Raw genomic sequence first — 27,226 nt, forward strand, 5'->3', positions numbered from 1 at the left:
TGGGGCCATTTGAATCAAAGAATTTGCAATTTAACCATAAAATCCAACATTACATCAGACCCTGAATGCAGCGTGGCAGCTCTTAGTGCTCTCTGCCACGACTCAATGCTTTATTAAATACAAAAGAAGTGGTGCAGCTGTAACGCAGTGGCTAAATCACCAGAGCTTTTGGCAGCGAGCCACTCGTACACACTCTTTAACACGTGGAGGCTGGTAATTCAGAGCAGAGTCTGAATGCGGCCACTGAGAGAAACCAGCAGACTGTATTCTTCAGTTTGTTCTCTCAAATCTGAACCAGATGGTCTCAGCTGTGATGAAGGTGATGTTTCTTTTACACTGTGAGGCCGTTACAGCGAGAGGAGCCTGCTGCATGTGTGGTCCTGCTCCGACAGGCGCTTCACTTTGTGGTGAGTTGGATCATCTGCATGGACGGCAGCTTTTAATCGCACCTGCTGCATTGACTCCACTTAATAAAGAGGAGTTGTCTCGGGTGTGCAGGGCCCTCAGCTGTCTGAGGAGAGTGGACGCCTCCCTCTCTCCGCCTCGGCATCCACCTCTCGGGGTTCGAGTGTAATTGGCTCTCTGGAGGATTTGGTGTCTACCTCTGTGAGCTCCATGTTTTTACTTTCATCTTTTTAAGGTTTGGTTTGTCGTCGAGCGGCTGACAGCTCAGCGCTCTCCGGTGGCTCTGAGGTGCTGCAGTGTTGGGAGTAATTCTCTTTTCATCACGTCTTCCATCAGGAGTAAAGCTGCTCTTTGGGTTTTAGAGCAATCAGATAACAACTTTTAGTTTGACACCAGCTCTTCAGTGTGTGCTGGAGTACTTGATTTTCTGGCTCCATTGTGTTGTGGGTTTTTCACACCCCTGCAGATTTCAGGCACAACTTTGATGGAGTTTTAATAGCAGATCGTTTTCTGTATTTTAAGAGTGAGTCCTTGCACTAACTTTCCCTCTGCTGCTCTCACTGTAATGTGCACAGGAGCGATAATGTTGTCAACTGTGAATCTGATGATGCACACATTAAAAAGGCAGGAGCAGGCGTCTGCTTTGAACCTGCGCTCATCACTTTGAGTTCAGGTGCGTTTGATGGAGCTCGAATCTGCATTTCAAACTGATCGTTAAACACTCGAGAGATGAAAACAGTTATTCAGGTCCTCTCCGAAAACGTTCAGCTGGTGCAGGATTAGTCACCATCTCACCTCATCTGCACATGAATATGATTTTGTTTCTCACACTGAGGAAGTAAAGAATGTAAGAAACAGGGAGAAGGGCTTCTTGCTGTGTGGGCAGCAGCTGCTGTCAACAGATTTGGAAGGTCCTCCACATCTGTGAGTCATGAGCCTTGTGTTTGACAGAGCTGCATCATCTGCACGGGATGACAGGTTTTATGCCACCACACCGGTGATAGCCGTGGCCGCAGGGATTATGTTTTCAGGTTGTCCATCCATCCCTTCCTTGTGAACACAATATCTCAAAAACACCCCAAGAGGATTTTTTCAAATTTGGCACAGCGTTCACCTGGACGCAGCGATGGTCTGATTAGATTTTGGTGGTCAAAGGTCAGAGTCACTGTGACCTTGCATCTGTCTCTTGTGTTTTTCCTCTTCCAAATTAAAGGTCTAAGGATGGAGTGTGTCGTATATTGTACAGATTGAAAAACTTTTTGAGCTATAAGTTAAAAAACTTGACTTGGTTCAATTTGGATCAACGTTTCTTCTTTGGTCTCTGGTCACATGACTCTTACTCTTACCCTCTAGCTCCCAAGCTAGCAGCAGAGATGAAGAGGAAGGAAGCTCGCTCCAAAACATGATCAAACACAAGAATATATTAAACCTGGTTTAACTGACAACAAACGAGAACACGAAAACCTCAGTGTGTTAATGTCTGTCGTATTTTTTAAACCAGTGTTGATATTTGGGAGTTTCAGATATCTCAAAATGATATGTCAGTTTTAATCTTTTAATATAATAACCTCAAACATTTTTGATAAGGAACTCTTAACGCTCCAATGTGAAGGATTTAGAGGGACATGTTGGCAGAAATGGAATATAATATAATCAGTTTGTTTTCTTTAGTGTCTAATCAGCTAAAAAAGAGAATCATTGTGTTTTCGTTACCTCAGAATGAGACGTTTATATCTCCACAGGGAGCAGGTCCTCGTCTACAGAGATCATCATGTTGCACAGCATGTTTCTACAGTAGCCCAGAGTGGACAAACCAAACTCTGGCTCTAGATCGGGACATTCACATTTTTATGTTTTGGTATCAGCCACTATAGTCTGAGCCCCTCTGCATCGAGGAGCACTGGAAAATTTTTTTCATGAAACTGTTTAATTCAGTGTTTTTACCAGTTTAAATCAGCTGGTCTGTTTGTTTAGCAGAGGAAGAGACCTCTGTGGATAATTCAGATTACAGTATCAGAGAAAGAAGGTGAGCACACATTGGCAGGTGCTGGGCTAATGGAACATGTAGAAACACTGGGTGTGTTCCGAGCAAGCGACAGAATAGAAATAGAAACACAGCGCCTGATGAAAGTTTAGCTCAAAATGGTGAGCAACATCGCACCACTGGCATCAAGCCATTCATAGTCAGTTAGGATAGTCCAGTAGACAGCAAAGCAATCAAACTGTTGATGATGATGATGATGATGATGATGAGTTTAGTGGTAAAAAAGAGACGTGATGATTTTCTTTTCTTTCTTTTTGTAATGATTTTCCTTGCAGCTGTTGAGCTTTTACACTGATAGTTTTGATGCAAAATATTTGCAGGTGAGTATTTTGTATTTTTAAGTCATTTATTTGTCAGGCTCCCGGTGTGTAAAGGCCTCAGGGTCCGTACACATGCTGCATTTTTCTGCCCTTGTATTCATTGATTTAAATGTACACACACTGAAGGCGCGCTCAAACGCGAGTGACACCGTCACGGCACTCACACATTCCCAAGCGCCTATTTTTCAGGGCGCGATGGCTGTGCCCTGAGACAAACAGAGTCCAACTTTTGGAGTCCAGCAGTGTGCAACTCATGTCACGTGACAAGAACCAACCAATCACAGCTGACAGATATCTTTCCTTCTTCAGTAAATATCAGTCTGTGATAAATATGAAGAAGTTGGTCATGTTAGTGCAGAGCTGTCCCACAGACAAACAGGCCGACACGCAAACAGAAGATCAGCTCTGCACTCAGGATTTCAGGTAAACAGGCTGTGATACGGTGCTTGTTTTGGTTGCTCAGCAACCTCAGACGCAACCTGCCTCCACGCTTTTGAAAGCTGGCATGGAAAAGGCACAAGAGCAGTGCCCAGCGCTCAACCTTTAGTCTTCCAGGCGGTTAAAGAGGCAGCACGTGTACGGCCTCTAAAGCATGTTTCTTTTTACCTGATTGTTGCACATGAAGAAATAAATGATTACGTCACAGAGAAATACTACAGATTTTAAGTGTAGGCAACTTCACAGGTCTGAATCATGTCAGAGCACATTATCATCAGAACAAAGTCAAACTCAGAAACGATCTGTCTCTCTGCGTCCTAAAGCTGCATGTTTGGTTTGGTTTTGTTTGTTTGATCCAGAATGAGCTGGAAACAATCGCCTGGTCATCAGCTCCACTGATCAATACGTGTTGGCCCACAGGGGACAGCAGTCATGTTGCAAATGAAACAAAGGCTTTTGTCAGCAGTGAGGTCCAAACAAAAGAGCAGCGACTGAAGGATTAGGTGGTGCACTTTAGGTCTGGCTGCAGTGTCGTGTGTATGAACGTGTTAACTTTACAGCTTCACCCGTTACTCATCTCTCTTCATGTGCTGGCTGCTCACAGGTCTGCACGATTGTGACAAATAGTTCTGCGGGTTTGAATCACGTCTTGAAAACAAACAAAAAATAAAAACCATGAATCATGCAGCATTATTCCGGCATGATGAATCACTCCATTACTGAAGCTATTCTTCCTTTTCTTTGGCGTTTCCCACGGCCTGATGTGCTGTAGGCAGCGTACAGTACCATCGCAGCAACAACATCGATCATCGCTTCACTGCTGCTCGCATGTGGTGGTTGCTATAGAAACAGCTAGACATTAGGTAGACTGTAAGGGTCACAGTGTGAACTCATTGGTGCTCTTGTCTGGAGGGAGAGCTCTGAAAAACGTATGAATCATGGCTGTAGAAACATGTTAATACATGTGAGACTGTTGTGTTTAATGAGGCCTGCAGACCACCTCCTGCACCTCCTCAGCTGTGTCACGTCTTAGCACCGAGTATTTTCAGCTCCATAACATGCAGAGGAGCTAGAAAAGTGCATAGCAGAGTGCAGATCTCTGCCAGCTGTATGTGGGGCCATGTGGGTGGGAAACAGAAGAGTTGAACCTCACTCAGTTGTCCCTCCCAGCTCCCTTACTCAAGATGGCAGTGCAGATACAAAAAGAAAAACGGGACTAATTCATGTAGTGGATCATAACATATTGCGTACGGAGTTAATCTGCAGATGCTCTGGTTCAAAAAATGACCAAACTTTTCTATGCATGTCAGCTTTTGAGCCAAAATGTGGCCTCCAACAGACGGTTAGGCTCGTCGTTTTTAGCTGAGCTGATGGTGTGGTGCAGTGGTTAGAACTGTAAGAGGGCAAGAGGGCTCCGGGTTTGAATCCACTGGCTGGGGCCCTTCTGTGTGGAGTTTGCATGTTCTCCCCGTGTCAGCGTGGGTTTCCTCTAGGTGCTCCAGCTTCCTCCCACAGTCCAAAGACATGCAGGTTAATTGGTGACTCTAAATTGTCCGTAGGTGTGAATGTGAGCGTGAATGGTTGTCTGTCTCTATGTGTCAGTCCTGTGATAGTCTGGTGACCTGTCCAGGGTGAACCCTGCCTCTCACCCAGTGTCAGCTGGGATAGGCTGCAGCAGCAGTTACAGAAAATGTGTCAATGTCTGTTCCCCTGTTAGATAAGCTACTGTCTCCTGGCTGTTGAAATGTGTAGCCTGCAGCATTTTCAAGCCTTGAGCTTGGCATTTTGGGTATTTGGAGCCAGACGTGAACATATTTGCAGATGAGGGGACTATAACCCAAACTCTACCTGGTAGCTTGATTGATTTTTTTCTTTTAATTTTATGTACTTTATTAATCCCTCGGAGGGGAAATTCAGTTTTTTCACTCCAGGTCCGAAATACACACACATGCACAAAGAGGACCTACACATGCACAAAGTGGAGAGATGTCAGAGTGAGGGAGCTGCCATGGACAGGTGACCCTCCGGTTCCCAACCCAAGTCCCTATGGACTGAGCTACTGCTGCCTCAAAAGTGTTCACATCCGCTGCGAGCAGGGTTCGAACCTGCGCGGGGAAACCCCATTGGATTTCAAGTCCAACGCCTTAACCACTCGGCCATCACAGCTTAGCAGAGTACGCTGACAGCTGTGGTTAAAGGCAGATTTATACTTGTGCATCAGCTCTATCTATCTATCAATCAATCAATCAATCAATCAATCAAGCAATCTTTATTTATAAAGCACTTTTCATACATAAATAAACCTTTACAAGGTTAAAAGAATTGCCCCTCCCACCCACGTGGCCTACGCTGCTGTGAGCATTTATACTTGTGCAGTGGTGTGTCTGTGTCACTCTACAGTTACACCTCCAAAAAACTAGTTGGCGTTGAGGTTTCTGTGAAGTGCTGTAAAGTTTAGTTGATTCAAAACACACATTAAACACACATTAAACATGGCTTAATAGAGACAGTTTCAAACACAAATCAGCTTCACTATAACTCGCAGCATTCACAGACAAACACTTGTCTTTATCTGGACACATTTCCCCACAAATACAACATGCTAACGTTATTAGCACAAGCCTATGGCATTTTACATTGTATAAATTAGCCTAGCAGCTAGCAGTCACAACAGCGACATTTAACAAAGGTAATGTAACAAACTTTGGATCCATTACAACTCACAAGGTTTAATGAGAAAGCTATAGTTTTATATATAGTGTTATACTAAGAAAAATAATAAAAAACAGACAGGAGGTCTGCGTCACTGCGACATGTAGTTACATTTTTGGGGAGGTGCATGAGTCTACGCCTAGGTATGGCATCGATTTGACACACAAGTATAAATCCTGTTTAATGCCCAATCAAATGGGGTCATGTTTACCGTGTTCACAAGAAGCAACCGTATAACTGCCCCCTGTTGTGGGATTCATAATCTCGTAAGTGGAAATTTTTGGAAAGCTCCAAGATAACAACTCTGCGTACACGACTTCCCATGTTGTAAACATGAGCTCACTAGTTCCATTGAAACGCAGCATACCTTTGATAATGCTAAAATGTGAATGCAAATTTTTTGTTAGCAAAAATTTAAGCTTAAAGCCATTAAAACAACATTTTTGTTGGTCGTCGCCATCTTAGATTTTTAGAGCCAGAGGTGACCATATTTGGACGAGAGGGTGGAGATAACCCTAATGCTACCTGCTAGCTTGATTAACACTGTGCATTTAAACCTCTGGTTAATTGTGCTATTGCTAATGTTGGCTAGCAAAAACAGATTTAAACGATTTAAACAAAATGTACTTATTGGAAAAACTGAATATCCGACTCTGTAGAGAGTCTTCTGTCTATGAGTGTCAGATAAAATCACAATGTTGGTCGATCACTGTCCTTTTCTTTAACGCTAAAGGTGTCTGACTTTGTTATTATTTTATATTTCATTATATCATGTTATTGTTTTAACCTGACAGTAACCAGGGTACTGTTTTCTCTCCACAGCTGATGTAAAGCAGTTCCAGGTCAAAGGTCAAAGACTTCCATTCTCCTGCCTCCGCTTGAACTCAAGAGCCATTAAACAGGTACATATGGTACGCTGCTTCCTGTTGTTACTCAGTCACTGTGTCCTCTCAACCTTCATTTTGGTTGAGCTTTGTTTCTGAGTTCGTATTACATCAAAGTAAACTTTCTGTTTTTGCCGATAACTCCTGAAGTTTGGAGGCAAAATAGTTGATTTCTTGGATTCCTGGTTTCTGGATGTTGCCCTGATAATCCCACTGATCTGTCGTTTATCTTCATGTCAGCTCATTTCCAGTTGGAAGGTGGGTTATTTAGTTTGTTTTGCACTGATCTCATCGGGGATCGTTGCCACTTTTGTGCCCATTTTTCTGTTGTTATTTTTATGGATGTAGCGAGGCAGCTAACTCTCTGTGTAGGAAGACGTCTGCATTTTTAAAGAACTCTGCTTGGTTGTTTCTTCTACCAGAGGGAACTGAAAGGATATCAGTCTGATAAAAACTATTGGATTTTCACCACTATGTTTTTTTAATATGTGCATGAACCCCCCAGTAAAGATTATCCATCAGAGACGTTTTACCGTCAATGGTTTCAAAATTATTTTAGGTGTGGAGTCACTAAATCACCATCACCATCACATTCACTCAGCCTGTCAGTTTATTAGGTGGTGATTTATCGTTATATACGACTATGAATTAACTATATCGTGAACCATGAGTATAAATTGTCATGCCTATTTTTTTCCAAGCCTGGTACAGATATGTCACACACTCCCTGGCCCACCTAGACCACTCTCTCCTGGGTGACAGTGTGTGAGCCATGGTGTGTGTTTATGTATCTGCAGAGCTCCAGACTGAAACCATAAAGCTGCATTTAACTCTCTGCTAACTGCTAACATCTAAACCGGGATTTATACTTCTGCATCAAATCAACGCTGCAGCCTACACCTTAGCCTGACGTGCACCTCCCCAGAAATGTAACTGTACGTCACAGTGATGCAGACCTCCTGTCTGTCTCTGTAGGCTGAAACCATTGCCCTCAGTGGAAACAAAGCTTTGATTTACTTTAATTCACACATAAGAAAATAGCATTTTAAGTCCTGTGTGTGATTTATCCTGGCTTCATATGAGCAGAGGAAATCTCTGCTAGCTGCTAGGCTAATCTATACAATGTAAAATATAGGCTTGTGCTAATAACGTTAGCATGTTGTATTTGTTTGGAAAACGTGTTTAGTATAAGACAGTTGTTTTGTCAGTGAACCTTGTGAGTTGTAATGGAGCTGAATTTTGTAACGTTACCTTTGTTAAATGTTGCTGTTGTCCCTGGTTTCATATGAGTAGAGGAAAAGTCCGCTAGCTGCTAGGCTAATTTATACAAAGTAAAATGCCATAGGCTTGTGCTAATAACGTTAGCATGTTGTATTTGTGGGGAGAACGTATCCAGATAATGACAAGTGTTTGTCTGTGAATGCTGCGAGTTATAGTGAAGCTGATTTGTGTACTTGTGTTTGAAATTGTCGCTATTAAGCCATGTTTAATGTGTGTTTTGAATCAACTAAACTTTAAATCACTTACTGTTGTTTCTTTTGTTTTTATGTGATTTGGTTACTACGGAAGACGAGAACGGCCAAGTATTTTATTTTATTTTTTTTTGTGCACTGTTATCTCGTGATAACGACTTATTATTTCGTTATCTCGATATAACAAAGATTGTTTTCCCGTGATAATTGTCAAGTCTGATGATTGCGCACTGGTTAATGTGATCGTCTTGATTTCAGCCTACAAGAGCTGCCGTGGTCCTGCCAGATGCCTCCTGCTGCTGCTGTTATCATTAGTCACACTTCTACTGTTATTATACACATATGGGGTCAAACCCCCGGCGGCTATTAGGTGCCCGGCGGCTATTTGCCACCGGGTGACTATTTGGAAATATACGGTATGTGACAATAATCATATGTGTATAATAACAGTCACAATAAGAAAAACAACTGGAGAATATCACAGGATACTAGATAACCTTTACATTCCTAAACAGGATTTAGATTTACTAAAAAAAAAAAAAATCTGTGAAACATTTTTTATCATTAAATTATTGATTTACTGCAGCTTTATGTGAGGTATGTTGTCAGCCTCTGTGTGTTTTCAGGTAATTATTTTACTTTGATGAGCAGCGCTTCTTTTTTAATTGTGGTACACAAACATCACTTTGTTGTGGTTCACATCAGACAGACAGAGTAATGAATGTAAATCCCCACAGAGGTCAGACTGATGAAATTAAGTCCAATTAAAACTAACTCATTTACACAGTCAGACATCTCTGATGTTCAGCAGCTCCGTCGGCGCCAACAGAAACACGATGGTGTTGATTTGTGCAGTTTCACTAAGAGAGCAGTCGGGCTGAGCGTCACAGTGTCACAGTCTGAAAGGATCAGTTCATCACTGAACCAGCTGGTGACACATGCAGCACACACATGTGGTCATGCCCACATAATTATGTGCACACACATGAAAGCATTAACAGCGTGTGAGTCTGTGGCAGATGGTGAACTTGACTCTTCAGTCCTCATTACATTTAAAAACTGTTGATTTCTCTTCATCGTCAGCGCTCTGATGTTTAAACCACATATTTATCATGTGTTTCTTGTCTGCCCTTATTTTAATAAATGGTTTGCTGATGCAGGTCTGTCTTTCTGAAAACAGCAGAAGCACAAATCATCTGAAAGGTGGAACAAAACCTGCAGGAGGTCAGGCTGAAGAAGTACTCAGATCTTTTAGACTTTGTTTCCACCAAGCGGTACGGTTCGGTTCAGTTCAGTTCAGTTCAGTTTGGTACGCATTTTTCCATTTCCTCAGTGAAAAGTTGTGGATGGCACCAATGGAATCGTTCCTCACCGTCCATTCACAGACCCACAGAAACCTCTGAATTTAGATAGGAGACACAGACTCATACAGAAGGACACAAAGGCAAGATGGAGCTGTTTGCAAAGTCTGAATCTGTAGAGTAGCTAAAGCTGTGAGACAAATGTAGTGCAGTGAAAAGTACAAATAATTACCTCTGACATGTGGTGGAGTAGAGGTATAAAGTAGAATAACAATGAAATACTCAAGTAAAGTACAAGCAGTGTTTATTAGATAAAAAACTATGATGAAAATTTTTCGTCAACAACCTTTTTTCATGACGAAAATGAGACGATGACGAGCTACAAATAGATCTTGATAATAAAAACTAAGACAAAATATAAGTTTCATTTTCATTGACAAGACATGACCTGATGAAAATGTTGGTCTAACAGACATTGAAAGCTGAGAAGGGCCGTGCTTAAAGTTTTTTACGTTCCACTGATTGTCACACACCTGAGTATGTGAAATTTGTTCTCCGCATTTGACCCATCCCCTGAGGGGGGAATCATGTGGTGATCTAACCCCCCAGTTCCAACCCCTGATGCTGAGTGCCAAGCAGGGAGGCAGTGGGTCCCATTTTTATAGTCTTTGGTATGACCAGGCTGGGGATCGAATCCCAACCTCCCAGTCTCAGGGCAGACACTCTACCACTAGGCCACTGAGCTTGTAATGATCTTCAGATGCCTGATGAGCAACAGGCTGTAAACTCCAGTAAATAGTCTGCACCAGGATGTTTGGGTTGGTGCAAGTTGTGAGCTGTAATTCAGCAGTAAATAATCAGCCGTGTGTGTCTGACTGTGGATGGTGGAGCTGCTGAATGGATTTGTGGAGTTTGTTAGTTGCAGCGGTGGCTGTTAGCAGCTAGCTCCGCTCACAGCCTTCACAGCTTCACCCCGCAGGACTCCACTCAGTCCGGACTGGAGAAGGTTTGTGGGTTGATGGTGTTTGACAGGCAGGTAGGAGGCTCAGTTATCTGTGAGTGTAGCTGTGTTGTAAGTAAACAGTCTGAACTCAGATCGGTTTTCTGTGACAGAGATGAAAGTTTAGTTTGAATCACCAACTCTGTGAGAGGACACCAGTTTAAACCTCCAGACTAACATGTTGCACATGAAGAAACAAGTTATGTTTCTGCTTCTTAACAGTCACATGGATAAGTCAGAGTTTACAATGAACCTGGGGACAAATCCTAGTTGGCTCACATTAGTTATTTGTTGAGAGCATAAATAGAGAGATGTTGAGCTTTTCAGATGATGATCATTAAGTGTGTGCTCGTAAATCAGCTGTCACCTGTCACACACTGCTGGAGACATGACACACACGTTATTTTATACAACCTGTCACCTTGAGTCTGATTTATGATCCATGAGTTAACCTCACTGGATTATTTAAAGAGAAAAAACAGAAAATATTGTGACTAAAATGTTGTGGATTTTTGTTAACTCAAACTTCAGTCAGAAATAGAGGATAAAAATGACTAAAATGACTAAAACTAATGAACATTTTTGTCTCTAGACTGAGACTAAATCTAAAACAGCTGCCAAAATGAACACCCAGTGCACGTGCCTCTGGTTTCTACATTAGTACAGTACTTGAGTTGATGCAGTCTCCTCAGCAGCTGTTCAAGCCTCTGACTGTGACGACTTGGACTTGTCATAATTAAAGTAAGGAAAAATCAAGAAGTGAAAGAGTCATGACGAGTTTAAATCAGCCCTCAGTTTGACCATCAGAGAGAAGAAGAGGACGGCGTCTTCCTTTTTTCCTCATGTCAGCATTAATACCAGCTCTGAACTAACAGGCTGGAAGAGCAGAAGCCGTCGCACGCTGACTAAAACATGACATGTTTGGCAATAGTGAGTCAAGCACTATTTTAGGTCTGTGTTGAATAATTAAATGCATTTTGAACTCTATTTTAGGAAACAACTTGTCTACATGTGCAGAGTCAGCACACATCATTACATCACTTTCTCCTCAGCTCAACTTGGAGAAGAACGTCACATCTACTTTGTCACAAAACAACTGCGTGACTCAACTTTTATCACAAATGAGCCAACACGCATTTATTTTACACAAATTAGTATTCAGTGTTTAATCTAATTACATTTAATTAGCAAAAAAAAAATCACAATATCCCCTCTGAATAAAATGTGTATTATCACCTCTTTGTGTCATATTTGTGTGGTGTGCGACATTTTTTAGGTGACGTCAAAACCTTTTTAGTGTTCAACCAAACTCTGCTGCGGCTGTTAATGTACCATCTAACAGTCACCAAGTTTTTCTGGAAAGAGGCTCCGGGCTGATGCTGGGCCTCGGTCAGACAGCTCCAGGTGCTGAGAGGACTGGTCTGAATGTGAGGCTGCTTTCACACCTGCCCTGTTTGGTTTGGTTCAATCAAACTCCAGTTGGTTTGCCCCCTCAGTGCGGTTCTTGAAGAGGTGGTCTCAGTCCGGTTCCAAAGGAACTCTGGTGCGGTTGGTTTGTGGTGAGAAGGTGTTGCGACCTGGATGTGAAGCAACTGCAGTCACATGACACATTGTTTGGGTTAAACATGAGCATGTTACAGTCCTGGAGGATTATTAATGTGCACCTCCTCCTGTACTGCCTTAATATGCACATTCAGCACATCCAATGCATCAAAACATTGTTTTCTAGTTGGAGCCGCGTTTGCCTCGTTTTCAAACTGTATGCTTTGACTAAAATGAACAATGACAGCAATATAGTCCACGATGAGCAGCGCTAAAATCAACCTGCGTAGTTGTCCCTCCATTGTGACATTAGAAAGTGTCACATTTATCTTGCAAGTGTACTCTTCTTCAACGTTTGCTTTACTTCCTGGATTTTTCCCACATGGAAATTCTGACCAATCAAGAGCAGCTTTCTCACACAAGGCATTTGATCTGGTCCTCTTGTAAATGCTGCCGTGAGAACACCAACCAACTCTAGGCAATTATACAACTTTGGAACAACATGAGTCCCTGATTCAGACCAGAGGAGACCACTCTAGGGCTGACAGCAGCCTGAGATTTTGGATAAAGACTTTTGGAAGATACAAACCACTTTTTCATGCTTGTCCAAAAATATCCTTAGTCCAAAAAATAGTCCTCATCTGAAAGCCTTTTCTGTCATGGAAGTGAAACATGTCACACTGACAGTAAAGCAGAACAGAGATTTTTTTGTCTCTCTGCACTGAAGGTAGCTGCAGCCAGAGCATTGTGTTTTCAGGTTGTCCGTCCGATCTTTGTGCACACGACATCTCAGAAACGCCTCGAGGGAATTTCTTCAGATTTGGCAAAAATGTTCACTTCAGCTCAACAATGAAGTGATTAGATTTTGGTGGTCAAAGGTCAAGGTCACCGTGACCTTGTCTGTCTCAGTCTTGTGAACGTGATGTCTCATGAACACCTTAATGGTGCCTTAAAAATGTCGTTCTTCAAATTCAACACAAACGCCCACTTGCATTGAAGATTAAAACTGACTAGAATTTTGTGGTCAAAGGTCAAAGTTCAGTGTGACCTCACAAATTTTTGGCCATAACTCAAGAATTCATATGCTTCTTAGCATGTTGTTAAAATCCCCTCGGCCTGCACGTGTGTTGTGCCAAAGTATGCTGAATGATCAAAGGAACTATTGCAATCACATCGGTGCTGATTCTTTATTAACTAAGTTAACCAAAAACTAAATATCCCCTCCTGCAGCCGGGGGTTAAATCTATTTCAGTGTGATCTCTGAAGGTGTCACTGGTTAGAGTTATTTATCACTGCCTTATTTTTGTTTGTGAAAATGTTTTTGAAAATGTTTTCCCATAGTTGGAACATCTGACGGTGTTTTGTGTCAGTTTGAGCCAAAGTGAAACCAGAACTTATGACGTCATGTTAGCGGCCTTCAGTAGTACCTTCAGGAGTGTTTTGCAGGTTGTAAAACACAAGGTGCACCGCACTGCCTGTACGGTTGAGTCCCGGCCTGATCAGACGGAGCGCTTTCTGCAGCTTGCTGCGTCTTTTTTATGTCTCTGCACCAGCTGTAACTGCGGCCTGATTCCACTTCCTGCAGGCGCTGTGGATGCAGAACAAGCTGGTGAAATTTAACAGGTTTTGTAATGTGTCTTTGTAAATGCATCACAGATAAAGAAACCATCAGAGGAGTGATGCATATTTCATGTACAGTTATCAGCTTTAGACTGAGAAAAAATAATGTAATGTACTGGCAGCTATCTTTTACTCTTAAGGTGGAATGTTTTCTTCCATAGTAATCAGTGTATGAGTTGATGTCATGAATCAAACACACCTTAAATCTCAATATGACAACTTTGATCATTAGTTTAGTTGTGTCTTTCTTGCATGACGTTCACTTTAGTAATGATTAGAGCTTTTATGGGTTTAAAAATATATTTGAACTTCATCCGTATTATGCGACTGTGAATATTTTATATCCCCACCTGGGACAAAAAGTGGTGGAGCCTCATTCTGGTGCGCTCCGGCTGCACTACCCTGTCTGTAAGTCATAATGTGAACTAGGAGTCAGTTTATTTCTGCACTGCAGAGAAATGCATCAGTGATGATAAATGTCCCTCACCTTGTCATGATGCATATTTTAAGCTGCAGTGTGAGACTCCTAAATGTGTTTAATGTCCTCCGTGGAACAAACCTCTTCTCTTCAGCTAATCAGGACAGCAGTGAGACAGTATTGACTCGAACTGGTCGGAGAGTCTCTCTGAGGTCGTTGATGATTGGGATAATTAAAGTGAAATTGCCGGTGACCTGTGAGAGCTTCTCTTCTTCTTACTTCTTCACTTCTGTACTTCACACCTGTTTAACATTCAGCGCAGTAACTTCAGTCCATACAGAGCCTCCACAGAGGCTACACCACCTCCACCTTTATGTATTCTTCATCCACCTGCTGTGTTTGGTATGCATCTCAGCGCCTTTACTAAATAAAAATGTGTGAAGGAAGATAATTTGATGTCTCCCCTGGTCTCTGGTTATGGTTATGAGGTTCAGTGGCGGTCCCTCAAAGGGAGAAAGTGTCCACGTGACTGGTTTTTATAAACGGCAGCTCTCAGTAAGAACACAGAGAGCAGGGAGTGGTAATAATTATATCCTTGGAAAACTCTCCTCGAGGATCGCTTTGTCCAACATTCCTCTTCTCCAGTGTTTCTTCAGAAGTGAAATAAAATAATCGTTTATCCAGTTTGCAAAAGATTCTTTCTAACAGACTAAAAATGAGATTTGATTCAGTGCAGAACTCATCGAGCTGATTGTTGACAGATTTGAAGATTCTGCCAGCACAGTTTAACAAAATGCTTTAGTGTTTATTGATACAGTTTGATTCTTAATTTAAAGTTAAAACTACAGATGCTTTTTCTTTTAAAGCTGCATTAAAATACACCAGAGAGCAAAAAACTCTGAGCACCAAAACTCTGTAGTAAATACATAAATTATTATGAAAACATAGAAGACAAGGTTAAAGAATAAGACTCGCAGTATTCTATCTACTTTTCTTATAATTAACAAATCTACTGAAAAGACCAAAACCAACAACATGTTAAGCACAATGCACACTGGACTAGTATCACCAGAATTTCAATGGAGTAGCCTCTGTGGTTGGTTTCACTTGTAGATGTGCAAAAATGGGGAGGTACATTAAACATGCCAAGACATGCATGCCCTAAACCCAACAGGTAGTCAGCCATTTTGAATTCACTGTGCAATTTTTGTGCATTTTTGGTAATGTCCAGGGGCCATACTTTAACAAACTCCATCTAGAGATATTGTACGATTGATTTCAAATTTTGTCCGGACCATCTAAAGACCGTCGACATGAAAAGTTGCTCAAAGTGTAAGTTTTCATCAAACAGTGTGACCGTGGTGAGGCGTCAGACTTTCATGTTAATGTCATCAAATGGTTTCTAACTCCAAGGCGAATGGTCCAATCTGCCCAAACTTCACGTTTGATGACAGTCCCACCCTGAACACATCTACATGCCAACAGTTATTGTGCCACCTACTGGCAACAGGAAGTAAGTGTTAGCTAAATTCATCATTTCTAGATTGAAGGAATTAAAAATTTGCTATGTGAAGAACTAGAGGTGTAATTTCATCTGGAGTATAGCATGACCTCACACACCCTCTCTCTGTGTTGATCTCCAGCCCATTGTTTACAAGCCGGTCCGGCTGCGCGTTCATGTACGTTCATGTGAGCTGGACCTGTGGCGGGCTCATGGAGAAGAGTAGGAACGTTAGCGTGGCAGCCGAGTAGTGCTAATGCTAACAGGAAAGCAGGGAAATAGCTAAACACAGCAGAGACCAAGAGTGAGTGAAAGACATTGCTAACTGCCAAACTAAGTTGGCTGTTCAGGTTTTATTTCCTCGCCCTGTGGTGAGTGAATCTGCCTACAGTGAAACCAGGGCTAACCGGTGCTTCCTCCTCAGGCTCCACTTCACTCAGCTGCCAGCACAGCCAGTTAGCCTCCGCTAGTCTCTGAGCTAGCCCCGGCTCTCCGTTTGGATCCAACCGGAGCACCGAGCCCTGGTTTGTTATTCAGGTTAAAGTGGGAAGAAGCAGCGGGTTTATCGGGCAGCTGAGTGAAGTGGAGCCTGCGGAGGAAACACCGGGACCGTCTGGATGTGATAGTCCGTGGAGGTGCTGCGGTGCTCGGCTGCACAGACGAGGCGAGTGGGGGTGGGGGGTGGAGAGCAGAGGCAGAGGGAGGAGTGGCTCATGACACACTTTGTTTTGCTCTACAGGCAGTGCACAACAGCGAACCTAGCGGTGAAATGATTTCGCTTTTTGCCCCTTTAACAACCGCATCCGTAAAGGTGCGAGGGTCCGTTCATCGCTGCTTGCAGCTTTATTTTAAAGTTTTAATCTCAAAGATCACCATTTTGTTCTCTTTGGCGGCACCCAGTGGTGTAGTGGAGGGTGTACTCAGGTATACGGGGTGTACCCACTTCTTTTTCTATCCAGTTACAGTATACCCACCTATCGGCTAAAAAGCCATTGTAATATATAGGAGAGTATGCCCACTTCCTCATCAGTAATCTACCTATCTACCTAGTAGTACACCCACCTCATCAATTACCACTACACCACTGGCAGCACCTATGGTGAAAAGTGGTATCTGCTGTGTTTGTTGGCAGACTGCCTGCACTGTGTTATGTACTCCCATTTAGAGCTGGTGTTATTAGGACTTGGTAACCTTGAAAAGTTTGTGTCTGGATCAGTTTGATCCAGTCCAAAGCTGCTTTGAAAAAACAGCAAATAATTAAGATGTCTCAGCTGATCCTGGGCAACGAGACATGGGATCAATCAGACCCGGATCACATTTAAAAAATAAAAAAAACTGGGCTCAGATTATCAGGACCCAGAAAAGAGGCGATGACACCAGCATGCCTGAGATGAATCAACATCAGCAGCAGCCTTGTGTTTCCTGTTGCTCCCTCATTACTGATGTAAGGATGCAGAAGCTGAAATCCACTGGGTTCATCCTTCTGTCCTCGTTCTCGGCTGCTCAGCTCTGATGGATGAAGGTAATCAGGTCCGCTGCCTCTCCTGCTCTGAGGAAACACACTTCTGTGGACGCTGCACTTCCTTCCAGCCCGTGTGACTGTGTGATTTATTGGAGTGGAGCGTCCTGTCACTGGTGGGTAATCTCTGCAGGAGAAACAGTTCCACAGTCTGGCTGTGGGATTCACACTGGGATCTGGTTTCACTGCAGCAGGATGCTGACGGTGCACTCCTCCACACGGTGGTCGGATTATAAATGCTAATCAAGGTGTCGCCTGCAATGAGCGTCACAGTGGAGGTAAAACTGAAGGAGATATGTGACATCAGCAAAATTAAAGTCAATATATGGATATTTAAAGGGACAATTCACTGAATCATTTGTTAACATTACTGTGGTGGGAACCAACTATTGCATGCTGGGAGAAAACAGTTGATGATATTCACACAGTTTATACTCTGGTATACTGTATATCTATCTCTAGTTTACTCCAGTTTTAAATATGATAACAGTTGTTTAGAGCTGTTAGAAGTCTCTCAGCTTCAGGAGCTGCTGCCTGGTTGATTCTGTCGAGGAGTAATTTGACCATAAACCCAAATCTGCAGGAACTCTGATAAAACCTTTAATGAGGACGTTAATGATATGTGGTGATTTGGTCTGTAATAATGATCAGGTGTTCTGTTAGTGCTGATGTTTGCTTTTGGTGCTGTTGTTGTTGTTGTTGTTGTTGTTGTTGTTGTTGTTGGCATTACAGCTGTCTTTTTTATTTATGAAGAATTTCAAAAATGGCTAATAGACCCACCAACCTCCCGACTGACCTACCAATCTACCAACCTACCAATGTATCTATCTTCATACGGCCTACTGACCTACCTACTTACTGACTTACATACCTTCCTATCTACTCACCTACCTTATACTTACTGACCTACCTACCTATCTACCCCCCAGCCACCAACCTACCTACCAACCTACCTATCTATCTTTATCCCTGCCTACTTGCCTACCTTCCTGTCTACCTACCTACTTTCATGACCACCGGCCTACCTAGTTACCAACCTGTCTACCTTCCTACTCACTGACCTACCTACCTAGACTCACAAGTCAGTCTTTAGACACTTTGCTTAACTAAAGACTCTTTCTCCCTGATTTTGTGTTTAGATGGGCGGATACAATTTCAGAGTTTAAAAAAACTCCCTACGTTGCAGAACCAATAGTAAATCTGCAGGGCGGTCCTTCGGTGGCTCGCTGAACTCTTGTGCTCGTAAACATAGTCCGACTGCGTTAAAAGTTTTAAACAAAGTCGCTGTAAGTCCTCCATTTCCACAATCTTGTGGACTGAGCACACGTTTGATAAAATGGAGGTAAATCTCTTGGCATCCATTTTCAAGCTCGGACGTGAAAAGGGGGAGCGCACATTTCCGGGAGGGCGTGTCCTTTTAAAAAATGCAAGAGGCGTTGCTTTGCTGTCAGACGTTTTCTCTGGTGTGTTAAGCACACTTTAGAAAGGAGTGTCCCCAGACTATCAGAAGGCGGAGATCTCTGATTGTCTGGTGGCGAGACTACTACCTACCTTCATACCTACCAACCTACCCACTGACCCACCTCCCTACCAACCTGCCTATCTTTATCCCGACCTACCTGCCTTCATACCGACTTTCCTACCCCTTATCTACCTACCTGCCTACCTTTTATATCCACCTACCTTCATACCAAACTGTTGACCTACCTACCCATGTACCTTTTCCTATACTGACCTACCTTCATACCAACCAACCTAAGTAGCTACTGACCTACCTACCTTCCTACTCACTAACCTACCTACCATCATACTAACCAACTTACCTATCTTTCTACCCACCGACCTACCTTCATACCAACATACCTACACAGCACTGGTTCAAAGAAAAAAAAAAAAAAAACAGGAACAGTGGCTGGAAATTGTCCATGAAATTTTAGTTATGGAAAGTTGACTTACATTTTGAGAGTTAAAAACAACACATTTATAAAGAACTTGGAAAAATGGAGCATTTATATGAGACATGACACCAACTAAAGGAATGTCTGACTTGAAGAGACTTATTTAAATACTCAAACCGTCCCAGACAACCATATACAGTATATATAGTTTTTTATTTGCTTTGTGTATTGCACTGTATTATTTTTGTGCCAATGTGTTCGTACTGTTGATACATCTGTGCAGTATACATGGCTTTTTTAAAACTGTCGTCATCATGTCAACATGCACAATAAACACATCATGAAAGGCTGTGGTAATGCAGTTAGGGATTCTTTAAAATCAGAGAGTATCAATAGAAAACTGCACTTTAAAATGTAACTACCATTCTTGTTTTCTTGGTACAGTTTGTGTTCAAGTGAAATGTTTGAGTTGTTCAATAAAAAAATACTGAAAATAAAATACCAACATACCCAACGCACTATCTATCTACCTACGTAGCTACCCACTCAAGTACCTATCTTTATACCTACCAACCTACCGACGACTGATCTACTGACCTGCCTACCTGTTACAGGTCGTTTTTTTTTTTTTTTTTTTACGTCTCTGTAAAGGTCTGCACAGATTAAATTAACCACAATTTCACAAGGAAAAGTAAAGAAACACAAACAGAGAAACAGTATTTACATGATGCATAATCATCTTTAACTATAGGGTTAGAAACCAACATGCTAAATAGACACTATGCATTCAGCGTGATGTCACCTGGAACCAAAGACCAACCAATGACAGGCCAGTTCAGCAGCAGTTTCCCTCAACTCTCTGAAATGTTTAAGATCTCGCAGCTCATTGCTTTGGTTTAACTCTTTGATTCACTGTCACCACTCTGATCAGTTTTCAGCAGCAGGCAGAAAAAGTTCTGATAAACACACAGCGACTGTCGAGCGCTGAGCACACACAGGTAGAGACCAGCTGATGAACTCAGTGAAGCATTTAGCTGCTGAACAGACAGATATGTCCTCAGGAGATGGTGGAGACCAAAAACAGAGTTAAAAGGAAATAGAATACTGGACTGACATTCATCAGGTGACACAAACATGACTTCACATTAATGCTAATGTGTGCAGCTCTGTAATGCAGCTCTGAGCTGCACACTCAGGCAGGCAAGCAAACACACACACACACACACACACACACACACACACACACTAGATGCTCATACAAATACACACCTGATGAATAATCAGGCCATCCCAGTGTGAGCTGATCAAACTCAACACCTGAAGGATCTCCAGTGTCGGCCTGCAGGAAGCTGCTGCAGGAGGATTAAATCCAGCCGGAGCGATTCTCCATGACTGCAGAGGGAGAGGGAATTATTTGTGTCCATTCTCTGTGTGGCTGCGTGAAATTACCCAGCTGCCCCCAGACCTATTTTTGAAAGGAGCCACAGCTGCTAAATGGGACCTGAGTGTGTGTGTGTGTGTGTGTGTGTCTGTGTGTGTGTGTGTCTTTGTGTTGGAGGTACAGGAAGAGTACGACCTTCATTTCTGTAACAGAAACCACCATCAAGCTTCAAACATACTTCTGACTCTTCATCCTGAACTAAAGTTACTCAGGTGGCTCAGGGTGAAAACACAAACCCAGATTTCTCTCCCTGCTGTCGTGCTGTGCTCTTTAAATGCATTTGATTTTGTAGAGTTTTAACTAGTAACAGATAAATGAAGTTTTGGTGAAATAAAAAGAGCGAATGCCCCAAAAAACGTTCACTTTAGTGGTTAAAAAATGGTTTTGCAGGAAAAGTAAAATAGAAAATATGATAATAAAAACAGATTCAACTCTTTTCCCAGAGAATAAATTACAGCTGCATAAAAGACGCTCAAGTTATTAACAATCTGCTCTGATCACAAAGAAAGAATCACACTGATAATTTTGAAAACAAGTCCGCTGAAAGACTGTTGTGATGACAAATCATCAGGTTTATAATGAAAGAAGTAAAGGCATCATCGAAAAGAAGTTGATGACAAATTTTAACAGAGAAACAGACAAAAAGTCAAAAAACACTCACCAGCCACTTTATTAGGTACACCTGTTCAACTGCTCATTAACACAAACAGCTCATCAGCCAATCAGGTGGCAGCAGCTCATTAACATTTAGTCATGTAGACATGGTGAAGACGAGCTGCTGAAGTTCAAACGGAGCATCAGAATGATGAAGAAAGGTGATTGAAGTGACTTTGAACGTGGCATGGTTGTTGGTGCCAGACGGGCTGCTGTGAGTATTTACTGGGATGTTCAGCACAACCATCTCTAGGGTTTACAGAGGATGGTCCCAAAAAGAGAAAATATCCAGTGAGCCAAAATGCCTTGTTGATGCCAGAGGTCAGAGGAGAATGGCCAGACTGGTTCAAGATGATAGAAAGGCAACAGGAAGTCAAATAAGCACTGGTTCCAACCAAGGTGTGCAGAAGAGCATCTCTGAAGCAACAACACCTTGCCAACCTTGAAGCAGATGGGCTACAGCAGCAGAAGACCACACCAGGTGCCACTCCTGTCAGCTAACAACAGGAAACTGAGGCTACAATTCACACGGGTTTTCTCACCAAAACTGGACAATAGAAGATTGGAAAAACCACATTCAGATGGAAGCATGGATCCATCCTGCCTTGTATCAACGCTTCAGGCTGCTGCTGCTGCTGCTGGTGGTGTAATGGTGTGGGGGAGATTTTCTTAGTACCAACTGAGCATGGTTTAAACACCACAGCCTACCTGAGTATTGTTGCTGAGCGTGTCCATCCCTTTATGACCACAGTGTACCCATCTTCTGATGGCTACTTCCAGCAGGATAACGCACCATGTCACAAAGCTCACATCATCTCAAACATGACAATGAGTTCACTGTACTCCAATGGCCTCCACAGTCACCAGATCTCAGTCCAATAGAGCACCTTTGGGATGTGCTGGAACGGGAGATTCTCATCATGGATCAACTGTGTGATGTCATCAAGTGGCCAGTGAGCATAGTTTTTAACCCAGGTTTGATGACATCGAGTTTTAAATTAGAGAATACCAGCAGGGTGTCTGCAGGTCTCTTAAAGTCTTATAATGTCTAAAGAGACATTGTGACAGTGGTGCACAGTAGTTAAGACGAGCTCCAGTTCACTCTGTTATGATTGTTATAAATTTTACTCAACAGCAGTGGTAACTCCACGTGTCGCAGGTTTTCAGTGACATCCTGCTGCTTCTTTTCTCTTTGTAGTTTCACATTAGCGGGGCTGCTGCCTGGAAGTCAGAGGTTTGAATCCTCAGTCTGGTCAGTGTGCTGTGCAGTGAACTTCTGGGGACGTTTTGGTCCCCAGATTTTGCTGCAGAGTGAGCGCTCTTGATTTTCATGCTACTCTTTGGTACAGACAGCTGCAGACCTGATGCAGCAGCGCAGAGGAGGAGAAACTCTCCACTGTAAAGCTCTGAGATAACTTTAACTTCTATGAAGAGGGGGGGAGTAGAATTGAAACTTCCACATGTCCAGAGCTTCACTCCAATGTTAAACTGAGCTGCTTTGTTCTTAAATTGAGCAGGAATCAGCAGTGATGAGATCTCCAGTACGCATTTTGGAAAAGTAACGTTAGCCTGAACACTTCACAGATAGACAGCTAACACTTGGGCCGCAGGCGGCTCAGCTGCTGCTCAGCGACGGAACGTCAGAGTCTTGCTGCTCGCCTGTTTTTCCCGTGTGACGCGTCTTCAGCAACAAACAGGCAGTGACGATGATCTTTTGATGATCATATTGACATCGTACCAGCTTTCACTACAGTTTCATGTTTATATCTTTCAGACATGAAAAAATATAAGTATTTATTTTTGACTCAACACTTCCTGCTGTTTCAAAATAAAATCCCCTGACAATGTTTCTGTTGACAGATTCCCCTCATTTGTTAACACAAGGCCTTTTATTGTGAAATATTTACAGGACCATGTTGCAGTGGTTTGTACAGTTCCATAAATTTGTGGAGCAACAACCCTGTCAGTGTTTGAAGTTGTTTCAGTGTTCTAGTGTAGACGGAGATATTTTGTAAGATGAGATTGTGTGGACATATTATTTTTTTAAACAGAGGGGAAAAATCCGGGTACCTGTAGACAGCCTGAATCTCTCACAGAGCCTCTTTAATCTCAACATTTAGAAATATTTAGTCACTTATTTCTTACATTTGAATTTGAGCTTTTCATTTGATTAATAAACAGAAAGTAAAGATAAAGTTAACACCGGTGACAGCATGGACATTTTTTTTTACATTTTTTTTATCCTTATATGACCACTTGTCTCTCACTGGTTCTAAAGACTTTAATATAAGCAGTAACCAGGAGACATGTCCCGCTGAGCTGAGGAGAAAATTACAGGCTTCTTCACACGTCATCGTATGTTTCCTCTCACAGAGTCCGTCAGTCTCAGAGAGGACACTGTGTGTGAAGTAGTTTATATGATGGTCTATGAACAGTTTTCCTTCTGTAACAGCTGTTTGAACTTTAATTGTAATAATGTAATGAGAGTTGTAGTAATTTAATGATGATTAACTAAATGATGATGAGTTGTAATTGTGACAGCTGCTTGTTTTTTGTTGGTTTAATCAAGACGTCTGTTCCTGTCCTCGTCTTTGTCATCACAGCGGCAGGCTGTGATTGCACTAAATGTGACTGTAATCATGTTTTTTTTTCTGTGACATCGTTTCAGTGCTTGTTGTTGTTATTTTGACAGCTCTTCATGTGTTGTTTGTTTTTGTCCTTCTTTGTTCATGCCATCATCACAGATCGCTCTGTGAGACTGTAATTCTTGTGTAATTGTGATTCACAAAGATGTGCTAATAAGTCTGAGTGCATGTGCAGACAAATTCCCAACACGCCACACATGCCCTTATTTTATTAACCCTGACCTCACCCAAAGAGGCAGCAATTACCCAGAGTGCACCGGCAGTCACAAACCTGTGTTTAATTGCAGTGAGAGCAGAGCGCTCGCCATTTTCCTCCATTAAAGTAAAAGCTCCACAGCGAGCGCTCAGATTAGCAGTAAACACACATTTACACAGCCGAGAGCTCAGAACAGTCTGACAAAGAGCAGGATGGTAAATAAACTGGAATTACTGGTGTTAACTGGTCCACGCTGTGACGACGGAGCATCAGAGAACAGCTGTTGGTTTTAATCTCAGAGACCTGAAAACAACCACAAAATAACTCCGTCTGACAAAACTCACCTTCTGAACTGAACTGGTCGCATTTCTGTTGATGCAGCTTATGTCAAGATTATTTTTAAATTGCACATTAAAAAGAGACATCATACTAAATGTTCCAAAAGTTACAAAATCTGATTACAGACAAAATGTCTGAGACAAAGACTGGGTGAATGTGGACAATAGTTAAACAGCTAGAAAAACAAAAACAGATATTTCTTAAGGTTTTATTCAACAAGTCCTCCAGAAATGTGTCGCCTCCCTCAGCAGGACATCATCTGTCTGTTTAAACCAGTTACAACTCACTGTTGAAAAATAGGGGAACAACCTAATGGGGTAAATTTCAACATGGACTTTTTAAGTGGTTACACAGGGTCCATCTTTTCGCGCTTCCGGATAAGACTATGTACTGGAGTTTACCAGCCTGTCGCTCATGCTGCATTTGAAGATATTACCAGCACGGCCCTTCTCGGCTTTCAATGTCCAACAGTCCACCACCAACGTTTTCACCACGTCCTGTCAACGAAAAACAAACAGATTTCGTCCTAGTTTTTACAGTCAAGATCTATTTGTAGCTCGTCATCGTCTCGTTTTCATCATGGAAAAAAGGTCATTGACGAAAGACTTTTGTTAAAGTTTTCATCACCAAAATTAACAGTATTATTTACTGTCCTGATCACTGGGTCTGTGATGGATATGTGGTTAACATCAGCAGTGATGGAGAAATTTAAAAAACGATCACCAACATTAAAACCAAATCATCAAACCAAAGGAGTCACCATGTTTAATAGAATCCAGCCTCCTTTAACATGATTATTCCCAAACAGTCATCATGATTAATTGTTGAGTTATTAAACTGAGCTGCTCGCCGTCCCCTCTGATGTGACAGGTGGCTCTATGTTAGTTTTAACTGGTAAACACCATCAGGGACCATAAGTGCACAGTTGGTCCTCTTCACACCCCCACTGATGGCCCCTCTTACACCAACATGTCGTCCTCAGCAGCAGCCAGTGTCCCCTCCATGTGTCAAACGATCCCACGGGGACAAGCTGTCAGTGTCACGTCCTCACAACTGACAAAAACTGTTATTGACGATGTGTCATCGCACTTTCCTCCGTCCTGCTTCGTGTCGTTGCTCATATCAAGACACCAAATATATTCATAGAGTCCTCTGGTGCTGCACTCTGTGAAAATGTTACACCACATGATTTTTACATTTATGATACAAGATGATTCATATTGATGTAACGTCTCAGTGAGTCAGTTTCATGTTGGCACTGAGAAAATTTCACCCTCTTTTGGTCTCAACAGAACTTAAAAAAAATATATATAAAAAATGTATAACTGAATCCTGCTGAACTCTAAAAGCATCAATATTTTAGATCTGGATATTAGTAGAGCTGCAACTAGTGATTATTTTCATTCTGTGGACTGTTCTTGCTTCAATAAATAATCTGTTGGTCTAGAAATTGTCAGAAAATCATGAAAAAGTGTTCACCACAAAACATCACAGCCCAAGTAAACATGTTTTATAGCTTGTTTTTTCCAGCCAACAGTCCAGAACACAAAGATTTTGAATTTACGATATAAAACAGAAGAAAGCCAAAAATATTTTTGACTTTTTTACTTGAAAAGTGACGATTAATCGATAATTAAAATAGCTGACAATTGATTTTGTGGTTTTCTGGCCTGTTGGCACCTGGCATGTCTGAGCGAGTGAAGTTAGCGATTGTTAGCAGTTTGCTTCTCCGCAGAGGCCTGGGAAAATTGCGCATTTAACCCGTTGAAACCTGGAGCGACATCACTTTTCTTGCGCTGCATTCAGACGCCTTTCACATGTATTTAAACCTTTGAACCCTGAATAAATTGGTGCAAGTGGCGGATTATTTGACAGAGGGGGAGGACTTACAGGATGAAGAGGAGAGGGCCAAGAACTGAACCTTGGGGAACACCTTGGATGAGGGGAGCAGTGGGAGAACTGATATCTATCTATCTATCTATCTATCTATCTATCTATGTATATATATATATATATATATATATATGTATATATATATATACGCCACGGTTATTTTTTTGTCTATTGACTAATTGATTAACTGATCACTGACTAATTGTTTCAGCTCTGATATTCTGAATATTTGTATTTTACTGTGAAAACTGAGCAACTTTGTAACAAAATTTTTCTTTGGTATAATAAAACAACGTCTTATCTGCGGGGTGAGTCACTGTTTCAGTGTGACTAACAGGTGTGTGTGTGTGTGTGTGTTTTCAGGGGCAGGGGGAGGTTTCAGCTCGAGGTTCAGCCATGGAGGGGGACTGCCTCAGCTGTATGAAGTACCTCATGTTCATCTTCAACTTCTTCATCTTTGTGAGTTCACACAACTTTTTCTTCTTCTGTGCTTTAACATCAGACTATAAATCAGTGGTTCCCAACTGGTGGGTCACGCTCCAAAAGTGGGTCACAGGTCCACTCTGAATGGACCGCAAGTGACTCGAGAATATGTCAAGTTTGTAAATAACACACTTTATTTTTAATACAGTGAATTTCCAGCACAGAGCTTTTATTTTGAAGTGCTGTTTCCTGCTGTAGAGTAAATGACCAATGGACAGCTACTTGACAGAGACAGTAAACTAACTCAAGGACATAACCAAACGCAAGTATGACGCTGAAAATATTAAACTGTGTGGACCTCAAACTAATGACTGAGGAGAAATCTGGACCCTGTGGCTGCACCAGTGGGGAGCCACTGATCTAAATAATCCAGATGTTTCCAGATCTCATTTAACACAGTATGAAATGAATGAATGACCATGTTGCAATTTTGTTAAGGTTTTTTTTCTGTTTTAAAAAATTCTGCTGCAGAACATGTTTCAATAAAGGGTCATATCTAAC

At 42.0% G+C, this 27,226-nt stretch overlaps 2 protein-coding genes and 1 non-coding gene across 7 annotated transcripts in view; 1 reads left to right on the plus strand and 2 right to left on the minus strand.

The window, feature by feature from the left end:
* The window catches only part of LOC125880938 (dynein regulatory complex protein 1-like), a 480,097-nt gene that overhangs the window by 438,241 nt on the left and 14,630 nt on the right, over positions 1-27,226 (minus strand). Inside the window, exon 16 of one of the 4 annotated variants that reach the window (XR_007448173.1) lies at positions 21,273-21,601. The exons of 2 other annotated variants lie outside the window; for them this stretch is intronic. Coding sequence is in view for 1 of the 2 variants with exons in the window: in XM_049563785.1 (XP_049419742.1) it covers positions 24,782-24,846 (65 nt within the window). In the remaining variant the exon portion in view is untranslated. Of the gene's footprint in view, positions 1-21,272; positions 21,602-24,722; positions 24,847-27,226 lie in introns of those variants that run through there. One more of the 4 variants, XM_049563785.1, reaches the window with a different exon arrangement.
* Positions 1-27,226, plus strand: part of LOC125881171 (tetraspanin-18-like) — a 58,436-nt gene that overhangs the window by 11,324 nt on the left and 19,886 nt on the right. Inside the window, exons 2-3 of one of the 2 annotated variants that reach the window (XM_049564202.1) lie at positions 6,742-6,830; positions 26,606-26,701. In XM_049564202.1, the coding sequence (XP_049420159.1) occupies positions 6,828-6,830; positions 26,606-26,701 (99 nt within the window). In that variant the 5' untranslated portion in view covers positions 6,742-6,827. The remainder of the gene's footprint in view (positions 1-6,741; positions 6,831-26,605; positions 26,702-27,226) is intronic. The other variant, XM_049564211.1, reaches the window with a different exon arrangement.
* Positions 5,292-5,373, minus strand: trnas-uga (transfer RNA serine (anticodon UGA)). Its single transcript has one exon. It is a non-coding gene; the product is annotated as a tRNA-Ser (tRNA).

The sequence above is a fragment of the Epinephelus fuscoguttatus genome, linkage group LG2 (genome assembly GCF_011397635.1).
Source record: "Epinephelus fuscoguttatus linkage group LG2, E.fuscoguttatus.final_Chr_v1".
Classification (NCBI taxonomy): domain Eukaryota; kingdom Metazoa; phylum Chordata; class Actinopteri; order Perciformes; family Serranidae; genus Epinephelus; species Epinephelus fuscoguttatus.